The sequence below is a fragment of the Juglans regia genome, chromosome 9 (genome assembly GCF_001411555.2).
Source record: "Juglans regia cultivar Chandler chromosome 9, Walnut 2.0, whole genome shotgun sequence".
NCBI classification, from domain to species: Eukaryota; Viridiplantae; Streptophyta; class Magnoliopsida; order Fagales; family Juglandaceae; genus Juglans; species Juglans regia.
In genome coordinates, this window is record NC_049909.1 from 7,941,284 (window position 1) to 7,962,326 (window position 21,043).

The following is a 21,043-nucleotide window of genomic DNA, read 5'->3' on the forward strand; positions in this document are numbered from 1 at the left end:
GAGAATCATGTTGATCAATGCATATATTTGAGGGCCAGTGGGAGTAAGTATATCTTTCTTGTTATTTATGTTGATGATATATTACTCTTTGCAAATGACATTGAGCTTCTGTTTGAGACAAAATGCATGTTGTCATCTCATTTTGATATGAAAGATCTTGGTGAGGTCTCTTATGTTTTGGGCATCCAGATTTTTTTTGAGAGATCTAAAGGTGTTCTTGGATTGTCTCAGAAAACCTACATCAATCGAGTTTTAAGTAGGTTTAATATGCATTCTTGTTCTCCTGGGAAAGCACCTATTATAAAAGGTAATAAATGTTCTAAGTCTCAATGCCCTCAGGATGATAGTGAGAGGACTCAAATACAAACGGTTCCCTATTCGTCGGTTGTGGGTAGTTTGATGTATGCTTAAGTATGTACACGACCTAATATTGCTTATGTTGTTGGTGTACTTGGGAGATACTTGAGTGATCCTGGTTTGGCTCATTGGAAAGCTATAAAGAAAGTACTTCGGTATTTACAAGGCACTAAAGATCTACTAGTTACATATCGGCGATCTGACATTCTTGATGTAGTTGGATATTCTGATGCCGATTTTGCGGGTTGTTCAAATGACAAGAAATCCACTTCTAGTTATATTTTTATGATGGCAGGAGGAGCTGTTTCTTGGAAAAGTGTCAAACAGACACTTATACCTTCCTCTACAATGGAGGCAGAGTATGTAGCTTATTATGAGGCTACATGTCAGGCTATATGGTTGCAGAACTTTATCTTGGGGCTAAGTGAGTGTTGTGAACACCATTTTGAGGCCGCTGAAGATATTTTGTAACAATTCTGTAGCAGTCGCTTTCTCTAGAAACACTAGGAGCTCTTTTCGCTCAAAGCATATTGATATTAAATATTTGTTTGTTAGAGAGAAAACAACCGAGTCTTATATTTGTGTGGAGCATATTTCCACGGAGCATATGCTAGCTGACCCACTAACTAAAGGTTTAGCTCCAAAACTGTTTCAGGAGCATGTGACTCATTTTAGATTGTTAAAGTCTTCTGTTATATTTAGTTAGTGAAAGTTCTTACATATATATATATATATATTAAAAAAGAGAGAGTGATCACATGTCCATGAGTGATCTCCGCTCAAGTTTATCAATGAGTCATTACTTATGGCTAAGGAATACCATATACACAGTTCATCAATGCTAGGGACTTATAAATAAAAACAAAAAAAATAACCTAGTGGGACACTTATTTCCCCTAAAGTAAAATCAAAGACAACCAATGAAAAAAATTACAAGAATCATTATGAACAAACACGAATATAAGGAACACTTTCTATGTCAAGTCTAATTAAACCTTTGATTAAAGCTGGAATACCATCATTACCGACCCATAACTTATTCAAACCTTTCGCACCCATTTTTGCTAAAACATCCGCAATGGCATTAGATTCTCTAAAAATATGATTAATAGAGAACTAAATCCCCTCCAATCTCTGCATTGTCTCTTCCCAAAAATCCTCCAAATACCATAAACTACAACGTTTCTTCTTCAACCATTCCACCACCAGTTTTGAGTCCATTTCTATTTTCACCTTTCTAAACCCCATTAGATTCACAATTCGAAGGCCATGCAAGATGCTTAGCACCTCGGCAACATTATTGGTCTGTTCACCCAGGAAATTAACAAAGCCACAAATAAATTTACCATTAGAGCTCCGTATCACCCCACTAGAACCAGCCTCACCCGGATTCCCCACAAATACCATTAGTGGGAGTTCTATGATCATTGACTGTTTGACTATATTGTTTATGTACTGAGACATATTGACTAATCTAGTTCCTAGGTCACGCATATTTTGGACAAAACGATTGTTTATGTAATGAGACATTGTGTTTATTCTCATGCCTAAGTCACACGCATTTTGGACAAGGCGTACTTTATATATTGAGATATATTGACTAGTCTTGTGCCTGGGTCACGCACATTTTTGACAAGGCGATTGTTTATGTAATGCGACATTATGTATAGTCTCATGCCTGAGTTGAACGCATTTTGGACAGGGCGTACTTTATGTATTGAGACATATTGATTGTCTCGTGCCTGAGTCACACGCATTATGGACAAGGCATATTACCTACAAGAGACAATATGTTTTAGTCTATGCCTGAGTCAAGTGGTTGTGAGTATAAATTTGGCGTCATATATCTTGTCGATATAGTCACTAGACTAGGTGTTGCAACTGCATTTTGGACAATGCCTACTACTTTAAAGACATTCAGATTTGTCTCTAGGGCTTCTTATTGAAACAGGTGTTTGTCACTCTTTTGATTATTTCCATACTGCACTTGCATCTCATTGGCCTGAATTACGTGATTGCAAGTATTGCTCATGTGTCGTATGCCCTGTCGGTGTATTGTTCACTAGCTTGTAATTGAAGGTTTGAACAAGGCCTTTGATTTTGGGATGCTTCTTTGTGTTTATATTGTGATTAAATGTAATGTTGTTCAAGTGAGAGATTCTTGTATTTATATTTCTAAATAGTGGACTAGCATTAACATATAGTCATTGGGCCCATAATGGGATGAGCCATTTTAATAGACACATATGGAGGCTCCTACTCTCACCCCACTTTAAAAATAGCCCATTGAGTTCTATATAGGCTTTTTGCTCTTCCTCTCCTCTCTCTTAGGGCAAGAACAAAAATCAAACAAAGAGGGGTAGAGAGTAGTTCTCTCCATAGCTGCAAATTTTCCTTCTTTACAGGAACCTTAAATTTCTATGGAAAATCCATCACAACTTATTAGAGGTATGAACTCTCAATTTTATTGAACACATGCTTTGATTATGGAAAGAAATAATCACATCTTATAATTCTAACACATAGAGCTTCCCCGCTGTTTCCACTTTCCTCAACCTCAGAGTCGACCAAGGGGTGTTGTAGAGCTACAACTATCATTTTTTATGTTGGTATTGTCACCTTCAACAAGGCTATCGTACATCAGCCCAGATGACTCTAGCGCAAGTTTCTATGCCACCCCACAGTGCAATGACCCTCTTGAGAGCTCTGCCTCCCTCTCCTCAACATATGACATTATATGGGCTAAGAGCTCAATTTTCGATGCTAGTACCGTCGACTTCACAGCAATGGCAATGATCATCAGCCTAGATAACTCTAGCGCACATTTCTATGCCACCATGCTATGCTCCACCCCTGTCAGTGGCTCAAGGATCTGTGTCACCATCTCATACAAACCTACCTCCTCAGTTTCCGACGACGATACCAACAAAGTAATGATGGATGTATCCCCAGGTGTTTCCAGTAAGAGGTTTTGTCTCACCCTTGGTCGAAGTTTTTCTTCTTCTAGCATTGCTTTCGAGGTTGTAGACGTTGAGCCCTTCTCAAAAGTAGCAAGCTCTACCGATTTTAGGATTCATTTCTTCTTGGGCACACAAGTTGAGTGTGTCTGGCACAATCCAATCTTATTTTATCAAGCCTGATGGGCTTCGGCCTCTTGCTAAACAACCCTCCATGTAAATTTCGTTGGCCCATGTATGGCACAGGCCCATATCCACTTTATACATAAGCGCTTCTACCGTCTTCTTCAAAATTCCCAAGTCTTCCTTCATGCATTTTAAGACACTCTGCTCTTCACTTTCTATTGAGTCGATGTTAAGCAAACCACTGCCATCCTTGTTTGTGTAAATTCTAGAGCGATTTTCTAGAGACCCTCTCTGACCATGCTTCTCTGTGGCGGTAAAACTCTCCCCTATTGCTCTTCCCTCTTTACCCTATCACTTTGCTTTAACATTGAGCCTTATCTGCCAGGATGATGGATAGAGCATGCTTTATCTCCAAAGAGAAGCTTAGCCACCCCTTTCCTTCCATTTCTTATGGGATCAATAAAAGTTCTCGACATATTCTGCTAGTTCTATATAACACATGAAAGTATTAGAACGACGATGAGTGAAGATAGCCTTGTTGCCATCACGATATGTCTTGCATAAATATATTTTTCCCACCAATAATGAGCATTCTTCCAAAATGTTTGCCAACCAACGTGCATTGGCCCAACTTAGTACCATCTCCTTTATAACCTTCCTACTCAATAATACAAATGCACTTGGCCCCTTCCAACGATAAAACAAATACCTTTGTTTCTTTTAGTAAGTGTTTTAAGAAACCAATTGTGGAGCTTGCTTGTCGGATTATCCACTACTAAAACGTCTTGAACTTGTTGAGATAGTTCATTCCATGTAAAAATAAAAAATAAAGATCCTTTGATACCCCTACTCCCATTTTTGTGAAGTGGTCAACCACTTGACTTGCCTCTATAACCATGCATAAAATAAAATTCCTCCAAACATCTGCTTGCATAAATATGCTCCCAACATTCTCTAAGAAACGATGGGACACAACCCCTATTGTTGAATGCGATAGGCCCACTACTTCTTGCAATAGCTGTAATTTCCAACTAGTTCTTTCAAGAATCTCACACAATCTTAAATCCGGATTTTCCAACCTCTCTACATGTTCTGATAGTGGCCCCATTCCCGACCAGATGCCAAAATGACATGGATCCTTCCTTAGCTAACCAAGTAGTACCAACTTTTGGGAAAAGGGCAGATTATACCTCCACAGGTTGGAATCATGTCTAGCAGAGACTATCAAGGAAAGATAAGGAGCTTTATAATGGACTTTTGACCATGCACCCCATTTTCTTTTATGTTTTCCAGCTTTAACCCCCCCCCCCCCCCCCCAAAAAAAAAGAAATTAGCAAAAAGTATGGTCATATTTGTTTAATTAAAACTAACATCCTTCCATTAGAAAGCATGCATGATTTCCATCTCACAACTTTGTTCTTTATCTTTCTCAATGAAGGCTCCAACATTGAGGTCAATAAGTTACCTTTGTATATAGGTCCTCTCAGATGTGTGCATGGAAAGCTAGCTTCTGTGAAACCCATAATAGATCTTCTAATAGCCTTTCTAGAAGCAGATGCCTTCGAAGAGAAGAACATAGCAGATTTAGAGTTGTTTACAAACTAGCTAGTTATCCTCTCATAAGATTGCAAAGCCTCAAGCCGTTCTTTCAAAGATGATTTGGCATCATTCACAAACACAAGTAAATCATTAGCATATAAAAAGTGAGGTATCAAAGGACAACCTCTACTTGCTTGATATGCCCCTATGCTTCCCGAAACAAAAGCTCTATTTAAAAGTCTACTAAACACCTCCTCTGCAAGAATAAACTGGTATGTACAATGCCATGCACGGTGCCGGTTAGATGCATGCCGTGTACCCAGGAGGGTCACAACCCAGCCCGCCTTGGGCCCTGTAGAGACTTCAGCAGCCACCATGTGGACTACAAACGAGCTCTGTCTCCGTGGGGGTGGTCCCCAACCACAACCCACAAAGGAAACATTCGCCTTGGAAACCACACGCATGGGATTGCACATGGTTAAGACCACTCGCTAGGCACAACCATGGCTAGGGGTGAACAAAAAGACCAAATCCTCGACCCGACCCGACCCGACCCGAATTACCCGACCCGTTGTTGTTTTAAATCGGAAACGGAATACCCGTTACCCGATTCGTTTTTAAACGGGTAATACCCGTTTACCCGATTGAATCTAATATCACAGAAAACCCGCTCGACATTCTCTCCCTCGCAGCCGCTCTCCTCCTCGCAAGCCCACTCTCTCCATCGCAGATCTCACTGTCAGATCTCACTCTCTCCATCGCAACTCAGAATCAAGGTTAGTGGATTTGTCGTTTGGTTTATGGGTGTTTGGATGATTGGAAAAGAGATTATTTAAAAACGGAATCAAGGTGTTGATTTTTGTAGCTCTGAATTTTTGTGATTGCCCATGTTGATTATTTTTATTCATAGCATAATCTGCATGCCTTGAGTCAAGTCTACGAGTCTTTTTGAACCCACCAAAGGAATTTTTGAGCAAACACACTATTCCAAGTAGTTCTTTTTGTTTTAGAGATGGGGTTTAGAGAAAAGAATAATTGGAATAGAGGAAAATGGTGGGTTGGAGAGAAAATAAACGGAAGAGAGAGACTGAGTAAATTCAAAAAATGTCCTATTAACTTTGCTCTAATACCAAGTAGTTTTTTTTTTTTTTTTTAGAGATGGAGTTTAGAGAAAAGAAGAATTGGAATAGAGGAAAATGGTGGGTTGGGGCAAAATCACACACTACCCTCTTATATCCAACAATTATACATTCATTGGATATACTTGATTATACATTAACAATTCTCATAAAGGAAAGCAAGAACAATGATGCATGGTAAATTAATAATTTCGTTTCTTGATGTTCACCTTTATACCAACAATTCTTGATGGTTTTTTCTTAGTTTGGATATGGTATGGGAGATAGATATTGGGGGCACTGGTGGGTCACCAGTACTGAAACTGATTTTTGTGGGTATTAAGAGTTGGTATTGTGGCTGCCCAGAAAGCTGTCTCTTGTAATATATGTATACATATATAGATATATGTATACATATATTTAATCCTCTTGGAATCAAAGGATTGCATGCCCCTTACCTGGGAACACAAAACCACTGACCCAAATTCAACTCCCTCCAGCTCCCTTCGATCTCTTCCATATCCACTTCTAGGTGTGTCTAAAATTGCATTCTTTTGCTGTAACTCACTTTGCAGCCATTTATGGGGGAGGGATCTCAAGGATGTTTAGTGTGTGTTTGTATATATATATGATCTGGGTTTGGAATGCTTGCTTCTTTAGGTTAAGGAAGATATATATAATAGCTTAAACACATAATGATTAGATTTTGTTATCTTTCTTAATTTTTTTTCCATTTTCACTTTTCTTAAGCAGCATTTTTCTCTATTTGGTCTTGTTGTTTGTGCACAATTTGATCATAGTATCCTTTGATGATCATGATAAGCTATTATGCTATATTAATTTTTTCTTTGTGTGTGTGAAATGGAAGAACATTAATCAAGCACAAGCTTTATTTGTTAATGAATGCATATGAATACCACATAACAAGTGATTAATATTGTAGTTGAATTATTACATTAAGACATTTTTGAGATTATCAATAATATGGCCTTTCAGTATTGAGCTTTCATCAGCCACTTCCAGAAACCAGAATTTTTGCAATCTTGAACAGATCTATCACCAAAATTTGATGGAAACCTGCCAGTGTAGCTCTCATTAACCCTTGTGAGGTTTTGTGTTATGCGGCTCTTGGGGTGGTGGACCTTTACCATTTTGGGCAGTTTGTTGGTGGGTGCCTTTTGCATTTGGTTCATGTACTGCCTTCTGCATAAGCTCATTGACTTTTCATTCTTTGCCATTATGATTGCTGACTTTTCATAGAATCAGCTTACTTGCTGAATCACAAAGGTATTATATTAAGCACAACTAAATATCTTATGGTTGCATTGGAGTTTGACTGAAGTGTTGTTTCAAACGAAAAAGATTTTTGCTGTAATGTTGACAATTGTTAAGATTAGAAAGCTGAGGTCCTCCTCTGCAGCAGTAACTGCGGGTCTTTTCTATTTTTATTTTTTGATATAGTGCCTGTGATGTTGAATAGTCAAATTGTTACAGAATTAGTTCCTTGCTGATGTGAGTTCTCTCTTATACAGTCTTTGAATGCACAATCAAGGGCACTGCTTATGCAGAAGCTATATTGCTCCGGTGTTGCCACAAGGTTGATGAGGTTGATCATTTGTTGTACTAGAGATAGAGAAGTAATTTGTTTCTGTTATTGCTCTTTTTCATGCTGGGTTGATCATTTGTTGTACTAGAGTTTTGGTTAGTAGTTGCTGTTTTGAACAGAGTTTGTGGGTGATTGGATCAATACCCATTTTTTTAGTTTTTTCTTGATCTGTATATTTACAAACAGATTTTTTGTAAATTCTTGGACTCTAAAGAATAAGAGACTTAAAAAAAAAAAAAAAATCGGGTAATTGGGTATTCCAAAAACAGTGTTCGGGTCGGGTAATCGGGTATCGGGTATCGGAATAGCCTTGTGGTCGGGTCGGGTCAGAATAGTGAAATTCGGGTCGGGCGAACAGTCCTAACCATGGCAAGGCAGGGGCACCGGAGGCCACCATGTGAACTGTCGACGTCATTTGTCCCTGGAGGAATGGTGGTTGTGCGCACGCAGAAAGTCCCTCCTCCAGGGGCATTCGTAAGCTGGTGGGGCCACCACTAGCTTCCATTAGAACTGCAGGTGATTTCTATCACCAACAGAGTATTCCTTGACCCCCAGTCCCCACCTCAGGCAGTACACGCAAAGGGTGGGTGTAACATTGTCGCCACCCTCGCTCGTATCCGACAACAGAGGAAGCTCCTTGCCATGATGGTCTTCTCGACCCCCTTCCTTGGATGTGGTGGTCTGCTCGACCACGCTCCTCGGCCATAGGAGCACCTTGCCATGGACCTCACCACGGTGGTATGCTTGGCCACCTTCCTCAGATTGGTGGTCTACTCGACCACCCTCGTCGGCCATGGGAGTAGCTTGCCATGGACCCCACCACAAGCTCCTTGCCCGCCACAACCGCCTCGTGCGCGTGTCCATAAAAAATGAGTCAGCCGGCTTAGCAACCCCCTAAAATGGGCCCAAGGGGTCGACGGGCTCCCTGACCACTTAAGCATAGATGACTACAAACAAACTCTAACATTTACACCAAAATGTAAACATCAAACAACAGCTCACATCAAGGGGCAAAAGCCCACTAAACACTATAGGAAAACACACTCATTGCTAATGACAGATGGACATGTGCAACTATCCAAGCGTTTGATTATCATGCAAGCGCTCTCCACCTAGCGCGATCGAGTTCAACTCCTGACTAGCTCTCCAATTCAAGCTCTGCGCTCGCCACCATGCTCGGTAGAGTCCAGCTCCTGCCTAGCTCTCCAAGCCAAGCTCCGCGCTCTCCACCTTGCACGATCGAGTCCAGCTCCCGCCCAGCTCTCAAGTCCAACCATACGCTAAAAAATCATCATGGTTTAAAAAAAATGGAAGATCAAGGACCAATTTTTGGAGTTTATTTTTTTTTCAGGTAGCTTGATTTGAAGATTCTCAAAGTCCTCTGTTGGAGCAAGACAACCTTAAGAATCGCGCAATAACTATAAGGGATAAAATTCCTGATTTGAAGATTCTCAAAGTCCTCTTATGGAGCAAGACAACCTTAAGAATTGCACAATAACTAGAAGGGATAAAATCCCTTGGCCCATATGGAGCCCCAAGCTCAACCCATGAGGTACCATTAGGAAGTGACTAGCAAGGGACAGGGGGGGGGGGGGAAGGGGCAAAAAGCTGTTGAAGGGAAAATGTGTCAGGGGAAAAGAAATGAGGTGACAAAAAAGAAAGGGAAAATGAGAGGGAAAGGGGGTCAGCCACACGAGAGAGAACAATGAAGTGATAGAAAGCTGAGCTCTTCACCAACAATTGATAGGGGCGAATAAAAGGGATCTGAGATAAAAGACTTGAGGGGTTTCTTCTTCTTCTTCTTCCAAACTTCTCCTGGGCAACTGGAAGGAGAAAGCTTCTTCAACCTCCAGACATAAATCTCTAGTTTTATCATTTGTATAGTGAGCTACGAGAGATCGTGAGAGACTTTAAAATACTCCTATTTATAGTGGATTTGCACCCCAAATGACCCATAGACATAGGCCTTGTGCCAAACCATGTAAATTTGTGTCTTGTTCTTTAGTTATATTTGCGGTATTTATCTTCTATTTGTTGCACTGGGCGTACATATGAACACCATACCGCCGCTCCACACCACCATCGTGGGCCCCAAGCCACACAAATCGAGGCCTGAATCGTCGTTGTGGGCCGAGAATGACTCATTCTCCCTCTTCGGCCAAATAGTTACAAAACACACCTTAACATATATGTTCAGTCCATGATTGTTGTCAAATAACTTGGTTCAGGTTTGAGTAATGCTTCGATTTCACTTTAATGTTTTTTTTAATCTTTTATCAAAGCATATATTTTAATTGAACCTTAGGAAGCAAAATATATATCTATAATAAATGCTTATTCTTCTTTCGTTGCGAATCTTCACTTTGGCACAAGAGGGACTTAAATGGACTTTTTATTGAAAGATCATTAAAGGACGAGAGATGGAGTGAAACAATTGATGAAACATATAAGTTCTTCTTTTAGCCGTCTTAGATTGAATTTTCTCATATATTTATTAGGTTAAGAAAACAGATAGCATTCACCTCATAATGGGATGTCTTAGGTAGGGATGAGCAACGGGGGCTGTCTCCCGGCCCACATGGGGTAAATAAGACATAAAGAAGCCATTGGGTGGTGTAAATAAGCTACATTCACAGCATCCGTTTAAGGTTTTCTTGGCAAATCAGTATCTCAATAGAAAAAGTACTTCGCATGAGTAAGAAGTATTCTATACTAACTAGTCCGGAATACCCCTTTGAAATTCTGATTTAGCATCCTATTTGTAAATTCCAGAAATTTTGGGTAATGATATTAGATTAGTCTTTTTTTTTTTTTGCAATTGGCGCTTATCTGTCTGGACAATACAAGTAGAAGACATAAAGAAGGTTCAATGTCTAGACAATACATGTAGACATAAACGGATCCGAAGCATCTAATGATAAAGGAAGGCAATGGGCTATCTAGCCAGAAGACCCAGCAAAGTGTTTTACTTTACGAGACAGGCCACAGCCTCCTTTTCAGTTAAAAAAAAAAAAAACAATCAGGCATCAATTTCTGCTCCAGCTTCAGCTTCAGCTTCAGCTTCAGCAGTTGTAAACTGTGATAGGAAGTCCTCGGCTTGAGCAAGTGCAGATTCCTTTGCGTCAGCAGCATACAATATCTTCTTAATAGCTACAGACATCTGCCAAAAATTGAAGTAACTCAATATAACCATGTCTCATTATGTTTGGTCTGAGTCATGATAACAACTAATTCTCACCTATTTGGATAAAAACCTAAGGGGTAAACTAAGAATAGGAGCAGTTTAAAAATATAGATGCACCCATATATGAAAGCATAGACAAAAACACAGCAGAAACCTTTTAATTCTTGTAGGTACAGTAATGACAAGAAAATGAGAGAAACTCAACCCCACAGAAGCTTCATAACAACTAGCTCAAAGCTACATTAAGTTATAAAAGAAACTCCTAGAAAATGATTCAAAACTCCAGGCCAGAAAATAATTTTTCTTTGGAACATTTCGGTGGTGGACCAAGATTCTTTTGTCATCTTTACATATACTGAGAGTCAAATAAGAGACGGGTTAATAAAGAAAATAGAACAAGATATAAGAAATATGCAGAATGGCTAACTTACAATATTGATTACATATAGTATATACGCCGTTAATCTTTAAAAAGGGAGAATTGTGTATATACATTGAACAAGTTGTAAAACCATAATGAGTAAAATCAAAGATCTCAAGAAAATCTTACTGGAATATTCTCCAGTTCAGGAGTCTGACAGAGAATTTCTATATCCCTTAATTTCCCATAGTAAAAATCTTTTTCCTTTTCCAGAAGATTCATAGAGAGCTTGAGAGCAGCAATCTGTACGAAAAAATATAACAACAAACCTTTGAGTAATCAACCTCGTTATTGGAAGCTCTTCTGGCTGAAACATTACTGTTTTTTTTTTCAATTTTTATGCAGTGGTAACAGAAAGCACTGAAATAAACAGTAAAGTGTATATAATACTGAACTCTAGCAGACAAACTGTTTCAACCAGAGTGAATGATGAATCTGTGTGGGTGAGAGTTAGAAGGAGAAAGAGACCATGCATCACGGAGATAGAACCATTTCAAGAACAAATGTGATGATCGATCCAGAGAGATTTTAAAGTGAAAACAATATAACAGTGGGTCATCCTCGTACCTCTGTCCTGTCTGAAGTAGGGTAGGTATCCTCCATTAAATAATAGAAAGAGGATGATCTCCTCAATAGCCATTGTAAACAGCTAAAGTCATGGACTGTCACAGCCGATACTTGATTAAAGGGTAATATGTTAACTTCATTTTTTTTATAAGTAACATGTTAACTTCATATTATTATTATTACTGTAGCTCTATTAAATGAGCTTTATAAGTGTTTAAAAAGTTGATTAGTGAGTAGATTAAATGTGGACAAGATAATTCATGTTTTAATAGGAATAGTCAAAAGAATCGAATAAAAACTAGGTCTAGGATTCCTGGTTGCATAAGGATTTCTCTTGAACCAGTTTTGCTACCTCTAATTTTCAAGGAGAAAGCCTAGAATTAAGAGCATCTTTTCCTATTCATATTTCCTTGAAATTTGGAAGCCATTTAAAAGTTTATCGTACAGTCAATCAATTTCTACTAGGGCAGGCATGCCATTTTGCTGCCAACCCTATTTTTTAGGGATAACCTAGATTTTAGGACACATTTATTTGTAATCTTGTTGACTAGAATAATGTGCAACAAGACCCGATCCATGTTCTAAAAGGAATAGTCAAAGGATTACAAAAAAAAAAAAAAAAAAAAACTAGAAATCCTTGTTGGATAAGATGTAACCCAAGAAAATTCCAACTTTTTATTATAAAAATAAATAGCCTAAACCTCATTATTTAAACTCCGGCATAGTAAATCCCACCTACTGCTGCCGCTTTTCAGCTCCCAGAAGTCAGGTTTTCACAAAAACGCACCCTGCCTCCTGGTGGGAGAACCAGAAAAACCACTTTTTGATAGCTTCCCCTAAACATAAGGCCTGGCAGCAGGCCTCTCTTTGCTCATTTAGGTGAAGTTTCTTTAATTTTTCTCAATTATCTTCATCAAGGCTCAAGTTTAGATATCTAATATTCATCTAATGTATTTCTACATCTTTCTTGAATGGGTTTTGCCATGAAATCAGTGCAAGATCAAATCTTTCATACTAAATTCATCAGTGCAAGATCAAATCTTTCATACTAAATTCATCAAGAACTCAATACCCAGCCGCCCTTGATGTTTTTCCAAAGATTTTGATCAAGATTAGAGCCTTGATTCACTCCTGTTGTGCTATTTTATTAAGTTATTGCGGAGTTATTGATTTAGAATAGAAAAAGATGAAGGCTTAAGAGTGGTGTTTGACCTTCTATAAATCTGCCAGCAATAGGTTAGACTCATTTCTCCTTTGAATAGCATGGTTGTTCCATATTAGTCTAATTTTATGGTGCACGAATATTTGAATGGTGATTCAAAGTGTGCATGCCTAATTGTGAGTTAAGACGTCTAAAATTTGTATATAACTAAAATTTTATAATCTGTCCATATGTTGCTAGTGTTATCGTTATTAAATTAGGGTTTTTGTGTAGAGAACATGTTTAGAACTTAGGTTGCATGATTTTATGCTGATTACTTGTTAAGTTGTTTTAACTTATAAAACAAGCATTTTGAAAGTTTAGGGAGAGAGAGACCAGAACTGCCCTTTGTGTCGGTACTGGTCTTTAGAAAGGCCAAATGATGAAATATAGTATTAAGAGATTGATTGTTTATAAATATGATTGGCGGGTTCAGTGAAGTTGATTGAGCTTTTGAAGCCAAGGATTGAAGTAACTAGATATAAATCATGCCTTTGTGATTCCAAATTCTCAATCGACAATTTTCTATAAAATGATTTTGAGTTGTGTACATGCTATAGCCTTCTTTTCGGAAGCCCCGTTTTATGATTGCAAGTTTTATGCTGAGTTCTTTTATATTTATGATACAAATATGCAAATGTTACAAATGCTATGAGAAAAGAAAGAATGAAACGAAAAAAAGATAATTATTAATGTATTAATTTTTATAAATATTTGAGTGATATGATAATTTGATGGCACCAGAGCAAAAAGGCATGGACAACCCAACAATCAATAATCAGTGGTGGCGTTAACCCACTTGACTGCACCATTGTTTAACAAGTGCTGTCATACCTTAAAAGCAACTTGGATTATGGTTACGGGAATGGAATCAGGATCCTTTTAATTGCCAACTATGACACAGGCCATGATTATGTGCTGGCAAGCCAAAAGTTGCAAAGAAAAATGTTTTATGATGCGTACAATGTTTACTGTTTATGATATACTTATAACTCAAATACCTAGATTTGGTTGAGGTCCTTGAGGAAGAGGTTACAATCCACGAAATATAGTGTTGGATCCTCTATATCTTGAAGAAGCTTTTAGTTAGTGTCAATAAAATTTAGAGTTTATGTTTCATGTGAGTTTTTGGATTAACGATTAAGGCTAATGTTGAAGTTTCATTTTTATCAGTTGTAATGACAAAGTATGTTGTTAAAGCTTATTAATAAAGGTTGTCAAGGCTTTGGTTTGTAGAATTTTGAATATTTGCAATATGTTAAGAATGATGTGTACCCTATACCTAATAGGGAAAGGGTCTTGCATGGACTGGGCACATATTTTATTTAAACAAGGAAAAAGCTGTATGTGAACCTAATGCCAATACCTCCTCGGACAAAGCCTGAACCTCCCTTGAAGAATTAGTTCCACCTGCTGCTGCATATGTCTTCCCTTGCCTGAAGCCTATTCCAACAAGCAAAAAGCAATAAAGGGAAGGATGAAAAAAAAAAGTGTTGGGCAAACAGAGACTGGTAGAGAGAGCAGGGGTGTGAAACAAGCTCACCAGAGGCCTTATCAAGACCAACTGTGTCACCAGAACCAGGGTTGTGCACATTGTTTGTTTGCAGAGATTTTGGAATCTTCTGAGATCCCTTAGGATTCCGATCCTTCACACCCTTAATCCTACGATCAACAGGATTATAATTCCTACAAGAAAACAGAACGCATTCAATTTAAGGGAAACATAAAGGAACTAAGATTATATTCAGCAACATTCAAATTTGTTAAAAACAGAGAAGGGTAATAGGTCACTAAAAATAAACTGGCATACTCGTTCATAATGCCACCATTCACAGAATCACAGTAACGTTTAAGCCATTGTAGGAACTCCAAGTTGTCCAAAGGTCGTCCTTTAACAAGCCTGTTGACTTCAATATGCTGCCATGCAGAAAACTTGCAGTTAATGCAAATGTAAATTCTTGTTTTAAGCAGTATCTTCCACTAATCCAGCTTCCCAATTAATTAAGTTGCTATGAAAACACAGTAATTAATCCTTGCATTTCATCCTTTATGCTGATTATCAAGTAACCTATTTCATGATTGAAATCAATACTTGCACCATAAGAAGATTTTTTCTGCCTTCTCTTTCATTAGGTAGAATAAACCCATAAGTCCTTTACATCAAACTAGTCGCATTTATAAAACAAAGAGGTTTCTGGAAACTGAAACTTTATTGATCTTAACTGTAGACCAGTTGGTATTTAGACAGTACTCCAAAAATGAGTATTTATTTACACATCTTATGTAGAATTGAAGAAAGGCAAATCCTAGGACCAAACTCAAATCTGTGTATGGAAATTCTGCCATAAAAGTTGTTCGCAAAAGTTGCCACCCAAGAAATCCAGAAGCAATTTCAAAGGTTTAGTTTCTAAACTAGTTGAATCATTCCACTGGCCCTCCAACTAGAGGAATGATAAGCCCAAAATTCAAGCCAAGAGGCTACCAACACAAAATTATAAACTATACATTAAGTTCCTTTCTTGTTTATCTACTAGAACAATGATCTCCCTCAAGTTTCTTCCCTTCACATATCCCTTTCTTGGACTAGACTACTAAGCCCAAACCAACCTGCTCCCGAAATTCAGACAGGAATGAAATTCAAACTTAATAAAAGTCAGAAAGGTCTGGTAGAAATGGGGAAATGAACAACTCAAAAGAATGAGATAATACAAACTTACAACCTCAATATAATGAAGTTAGAAAAGATAAAAGTAGAACCAAAATTCATGCATGAAGCACTACACAAAAAAATATTACCAGTTGGATGAAATCACCTTATCGATTTTCAACTTATTGAATGCTTCCTGCAGAACCTTGTAATTTTGGATCATATCATATTCTGTTTTTGCATCAAAATTCACCTACAAGATAGCAAAAAAAAGTTAACCCCAATAAAAATGAAAAAAAGGACAACAAATTGAGAAAAAAAAAAAGGTGGGGAGAGGCAGTTTGTTACCTTGTGCATTGGAACAACTCCAGGATACGTCATATCAATCATCTGACATTGCACAGCACCAGATGCAGCCTTGATAGAAGAAATTACATAGAAAACAAATTATAAAGAAGAAATTAATTCACTATTTTGCTTAGGAAAAGTTTAAGATGATAGAGTCATGATGTGACTTGCATACTACAGCATGCACGCAATGAGAATAACCCTCATATCTACTAAAAGAGTCTTCTTTTTATTCAAATCTGAACAGAAGCATAAAATTTGAAATGCCTTGAATGCTAGCACGTTATTGTGTCATAAATATGCTAACTTCCAATACCAAATAAATCAACACTTATGGATGTGGTTCCTCAAAAACCAATATTATATTTGGCATGACCATAACCTGCAGATTAATTTTTGGGATATGCTGTAAGTTTGCATCAAAGTTTCCATTTTTCCTTTAAAGCCAACAACCCCATGGTATACAATTTTCTGCTCTCTACCTTTATATGACTATGGTGTCACCTTAAATTACTTAACAACAAATGCAAAGGTTTAGTGATAGCCCCATAGGCCATTAGCTCAATCTCTCCAGTAAAGACAAGCATAACTGCTCAAGTTATAGTAGTACCATAGAGCCAATAAACATAAATGGCCATCTTATATAGCTAGTGGATTTATGTATTGTATCAAAGGTCATATTATAGATAAAAGTCATTGCAATTGATAAGTGTGCATAACAATTAGACCAATTTCAAAAACTCATAGGGTGAGGAGAACAACTTAACATATGTAGGTCGTAGATGACCTTGTACCGGAAAACGTGCCATCTGGGGTCTTTACCGGAACTAACTAGTAAAATGCCTAAGGCTGAATCAACATATTGTCATCTGGTCTTTTTCATAGAAAAAAATTGAAAATATGTACGGCTTTGAAAAAGTCATGACAAGTTGTAGACAAACCCCAGAAATCATTATTTAAGAGGAAAATAGCTTTGCCCAATAGCAACAAGCCTAGCTAACTCGATTTTTCCAGTGCTAAACGATAGCAAACGCTAGAATTGCTAAGCTCAAAATAGGGATAGCCATAAACCATTCAAGCCAAAGCGAAAAACTGTTTGCCTATCCATGTTATTAAAGCCAATTAGCCCAGAGCGTAAGCAGGTGAAGGCCCTGTCAGATCAAGCTCGGTCTACACCATAGTAGCTCATGAAAATGCAAACTTCACATTTCAACAAGGCAAAGTGAAATTTAATATAGATTGAGCCAGATAATAACATGTCACAATTGCCAATGCTGGTAAGCAAAGCACATTTACAGAAGTGTGCCTCGATCACGTTCTTTGGCACCTTTCTTAGTGAGCTTAAAGCGTAAAAAGCAAACCTTTGTAATTCTTTTGGGAAAATATAAAATGTCAGTTTTTACTATTAATATTATTTGCACCATTTATTGGTGGTACAAATACGAATGTATGCCATACGGTATGCTGTGCTCTTTCTCCTCTCTAGATCACACGGCAGCACCCTAACCAAAACTTGAACAGTCATTTGGCCGCCTGGTACATCCCTCCCTCCCTCACATGGTTGTTTTTAGTAAAGCACAAGAGAGACATATAGAATGCTATTTTTAAATTTTATTTAGTTAGTTTATCACTTGGTTGTCATGTTGCAGATAACAAATTGAGTTAATATTCTAAATATATTACTATCTTGCTATTTTGAACATTTTTATTGTATTTTATATATATATTTTTTAGTGATTGCTATACTTAGGCTCAAGCTTGGGCTTTGCCTTTGTGCCAAGACTCTAGGCCACGATTGCGCTTAAATGTGCCCAGCACTTTAACCAAAATTGCCAATTGCAGACGAAATTTCCCCCAAATCGTCACTTTACCTTGCTTTAACACTTGCGCCCACACCAATGTTGCTCTCATTCTACATTTTATGATGTGGCCGCATCTACCATTAATAAAACTCAATTGTGAAATGGGCACATTGTCATCAACTTTCCAATATTTTTTTTTTATATAAGTAAAAAATGCTATGTTTAAATTTTTTGAAGAAAATAAAAAGGGAAAATTTAAAATATCCAAAGCTATCTAGATCAACTTTCCAATATTAGGGAGATCAAAATGACAAATCGGGAATGTCTGGTATCCAAATCAATTAAACCAATTAATATAAATATAGAAGGGTACCAGTAATTTAGTTCACATATTTCAACTTCACTTGAGGTGAAAACAAGAGAGACAAAATTCAGGGTGATACTCGATATGTAGAGTATAAGAAATTAATAATTACACTAGGAATCACATGTCTCTCAAGAAGTCCATCCATATTGGTCATCAAAATGCAACCAAGCAACATCTTTGTCAACTAAATAGTAAGCCAGAACAACACCCAAATTCGAGAAGTATAACTTTCGAGACTATAACATCAAAAGTTTATTTTTTTCCTTTTAGATTCCACCACTGAAAGAAACCCAAATTCAAGAACGGGAAAATGTTGACTATTAGAGTCCAAAGAAATCCATGGGAAAAATATTCCGACTCACAAATCAAGAAATGCAGATGAACGAACAAATGAATGGGAATAGTGTACCTCTTCAATACGAGAGAGATTGAGCTGAAGCCTGTCATTAATCCACGTCAATATCTCACTCCTCCCCACAAAGTAAGCGCTGTCCATCATTCCAATATTTGTCGCCATTGAAAATGCCTACAAAAACTTGAGACACAAACAGACGAGTGCAGAGAGAGAGAAAGAGAGAGAGAGGGATGGGAGAATGAGAAATGAAGTAAATGTTACGAAGAAAGGGAAGGATTAGGTGCATTTAAAGCGGAATCTTTAGAGCCTTGAGGGCTTTCAAAATGTTTTTAATCCGTTTTCGGTTACCTTAAAGACGAATGAATGGTGATAGATAGAAGATTTTAAAGTCCTGGCCGGCTGGCTGTCACTAACCTGAAGTGTTAAAGGACGGGAACTGTGAATGCCAAATCAAATTTCATAAAATCAAATTTTAAATAATTAGTTTGATGTAATATATTATATTAAAAATTTATTTTTATTATAAAATAAGGTAAAATTTAGATAATGAGATAATATGATTTTAGATAAAAATTAAAAATTAAATAAAATATTTTTTTAATATTATTATTTTTTTAAGATTTGAAAAAATTAAATTATTTATTATATTTTACGTGAAAATTTATAAAAATTATAATGACGAGATGAGATGATTTTGTTATAAAAAACAAGCCTACAAATTTATTTTTATGAAATTTTTCTGTAGTTGTAGCACTTCTCAATCTATTTATTATATTCATTTCATTAAGGTGCAAAAATGCTTCCCAATTTTGTTTCTTTAAATTATTATTTTCACTATAAAAAGCTTTGATGACTTTAACTGCAAGAGAAAAATATATATAAAATGAGCTGTATAGTAATTATTATTATCGGTATAAATACTTTGAACGATATTAAATAAATAATAAATGATGTGGAACCCACCTAGTGTGTCTATTTTTTTCTAATTTGAGATCATGTCTAAACTTAGAAAATCTTGATCTAGTTTTTGTAAAATTATAAATTTATAAATTGATGAAATTTAAAATTATACAGTAAAAAGAAGTTTATAATCAGAGGTATCCTAAATAACATGAAAAATTAATTAATAAGCGTTTCATGATATTTCTAACATTTCCCATTTTTTAAATTTAAAAACTCTGGCAGCAAGAAAATTCTGGAAGCAGCCATATATATATATATATATATATATATATATATATATATATATATATATTTTACCGAGACCCGCATCATCTTTAAAAATTCAAAACTCGTGGATTTTGACTATTAGGTACAGTTTGAATTGTGAAATAATTTTAAATAAAAGTTAAAAATTAAATTAAATATTATTTTTTAATATTATTTTTTAAAAAAAAATTAAAAAAATTAAATTATTTATTCTATTTTATTTAAAAATTTAAAAAATTTATACTAATGAGATAAAATTAGATAAAATGAAATAAAATATTTTTACTATTATTTAAACTGAGGTTTAAAGAAAAAGACCGACTTTTCGGATAAATTTAAATTTATACTAATATATCAAAATAGATGTGCGTGCGGTCGTCTTTTGACTGATGAAGACGTTAATTATATTTCTGTATCCTAAATGGGGTTTATAAAATATTTTTGTATTCATGTAAATAAAAAAATTGTTATGTAAAATAATATAAAAGTTGAATTATGAGTAATGCTAAATAGTTTTCCTCCCCAAAAATGGTGGCTTTATTAATAAATTTGGGAATGGACAAAGTGACTGCTCGGTCTTTAAAAAAAATAATACTAAATACAGTTTTGAGATGTAAAAGTTATGTACTTCTTTTAAAAAAATAAAATTTATTATAAAAAATAATAATTTTTTTATGTGGATTCTAAATATTTTTTATTTTTTTAAAAAAGAATATGGTGAGACTTGTATATTTTAAAAATGTATAAATCATTTCACTTTAATAATTATCAAAATAATATTATATATAATCTTAAAATATATAAACCACGCGGACTCTATTTGAAAAGTAATATAATTTAAGTGGATTTTTTATGTAAATTTTATATTTTTTTAAAAGAAAGTGTATGAGACGTAAGATACCTCGAGTCCCCAGTACTTTGCAGATCTTTCACTAAAAATTACATAAAAATATTGAACATAAAAAACAAATTGAAAAAACAGCCAAAACCCATCTTTTAATTTGAGGAAAATAACGTTTTATTCTCAAAAAAGATTGTGAGGAAAAGAACAAATCTAACTCGTAATCCGGCAGGGAACAAAAACTCAGGAACCTTTTGGGTCAAATTTCCTGGGTTGTTATTATTTTTAAGATTATTAGTATTGTTGTTATTGTCATTATTATTAAGATGAAATTTTTTGGATTCAAACCTTGTTTATTTTCATAAATGAGATGAGATAAATTAAGATAAGATTTTAAA

General features: G+C 36.1%; 2 protein-coding genes across 3 annotated transcripts in view; both read right to left on the minus strand.

Moving 5' to 3' along the window:
- Positions 1-21,043, minus strand: part of LOC109001242 (F-box/kelch-repeat protein At1g74510-like) — a 945,981-nt gene that overhangs the window by 808,153 nt on the left and 116,785 nt on the right. The window lies entirely within an intron of this gene.
- LOC109001218 (microtubule-associated protein RP/EB family member 1A-like) lies at positions 10,505-18,943 on the minus strand. The gene is made up of 8 exons (XM_018978421.2): positions 18,650-18,943; positions 16,072-16,140; positions 15,890-15,976; positions 14,887-14,993; positions 14,620-14,762; positions 14,443-14,519; positions 11,438-11,551; positions 10,505-10,863 (listed from the first exon to the last, which is right to left on the minus strand). The coding sequence occupies exons 1-8, from the start codon at positions 18,755-18,757 to the stop codon at positions 10,723-10,725; spliced, it is 846 nt and encodes a 281-aa protein (XP_018833966.1). The 5' UTR covers positions 18,758-18,943; the 3' UTR covers positions 10,505-10,722.

Excerpts from the sequence above, each read along its gene's own strand:
- LOC109001218 (XM_018978421.2), bottom strand. The coding sequence starts at position 18,757 with ATGGCGACAAATATTGGAATGATGGACAGCGCTTACTTTGTGGGGAGG. Across the intron at positions 15,977-16,071 it reads GAGTTGTTCCAATGCACAAG|GTGAATTTTGATGCAAAAAC; the intron begins GTAACAAACTGC and ends GCTATCTTGTAG. Across the intron at positions 14,763-14,886 it reads AATGGTGGCATTATGAACGA|GAATTATAATCCTGTTGATC; the intron begins GTATGCCAGTTT and ends GTTTTCTTGTAG.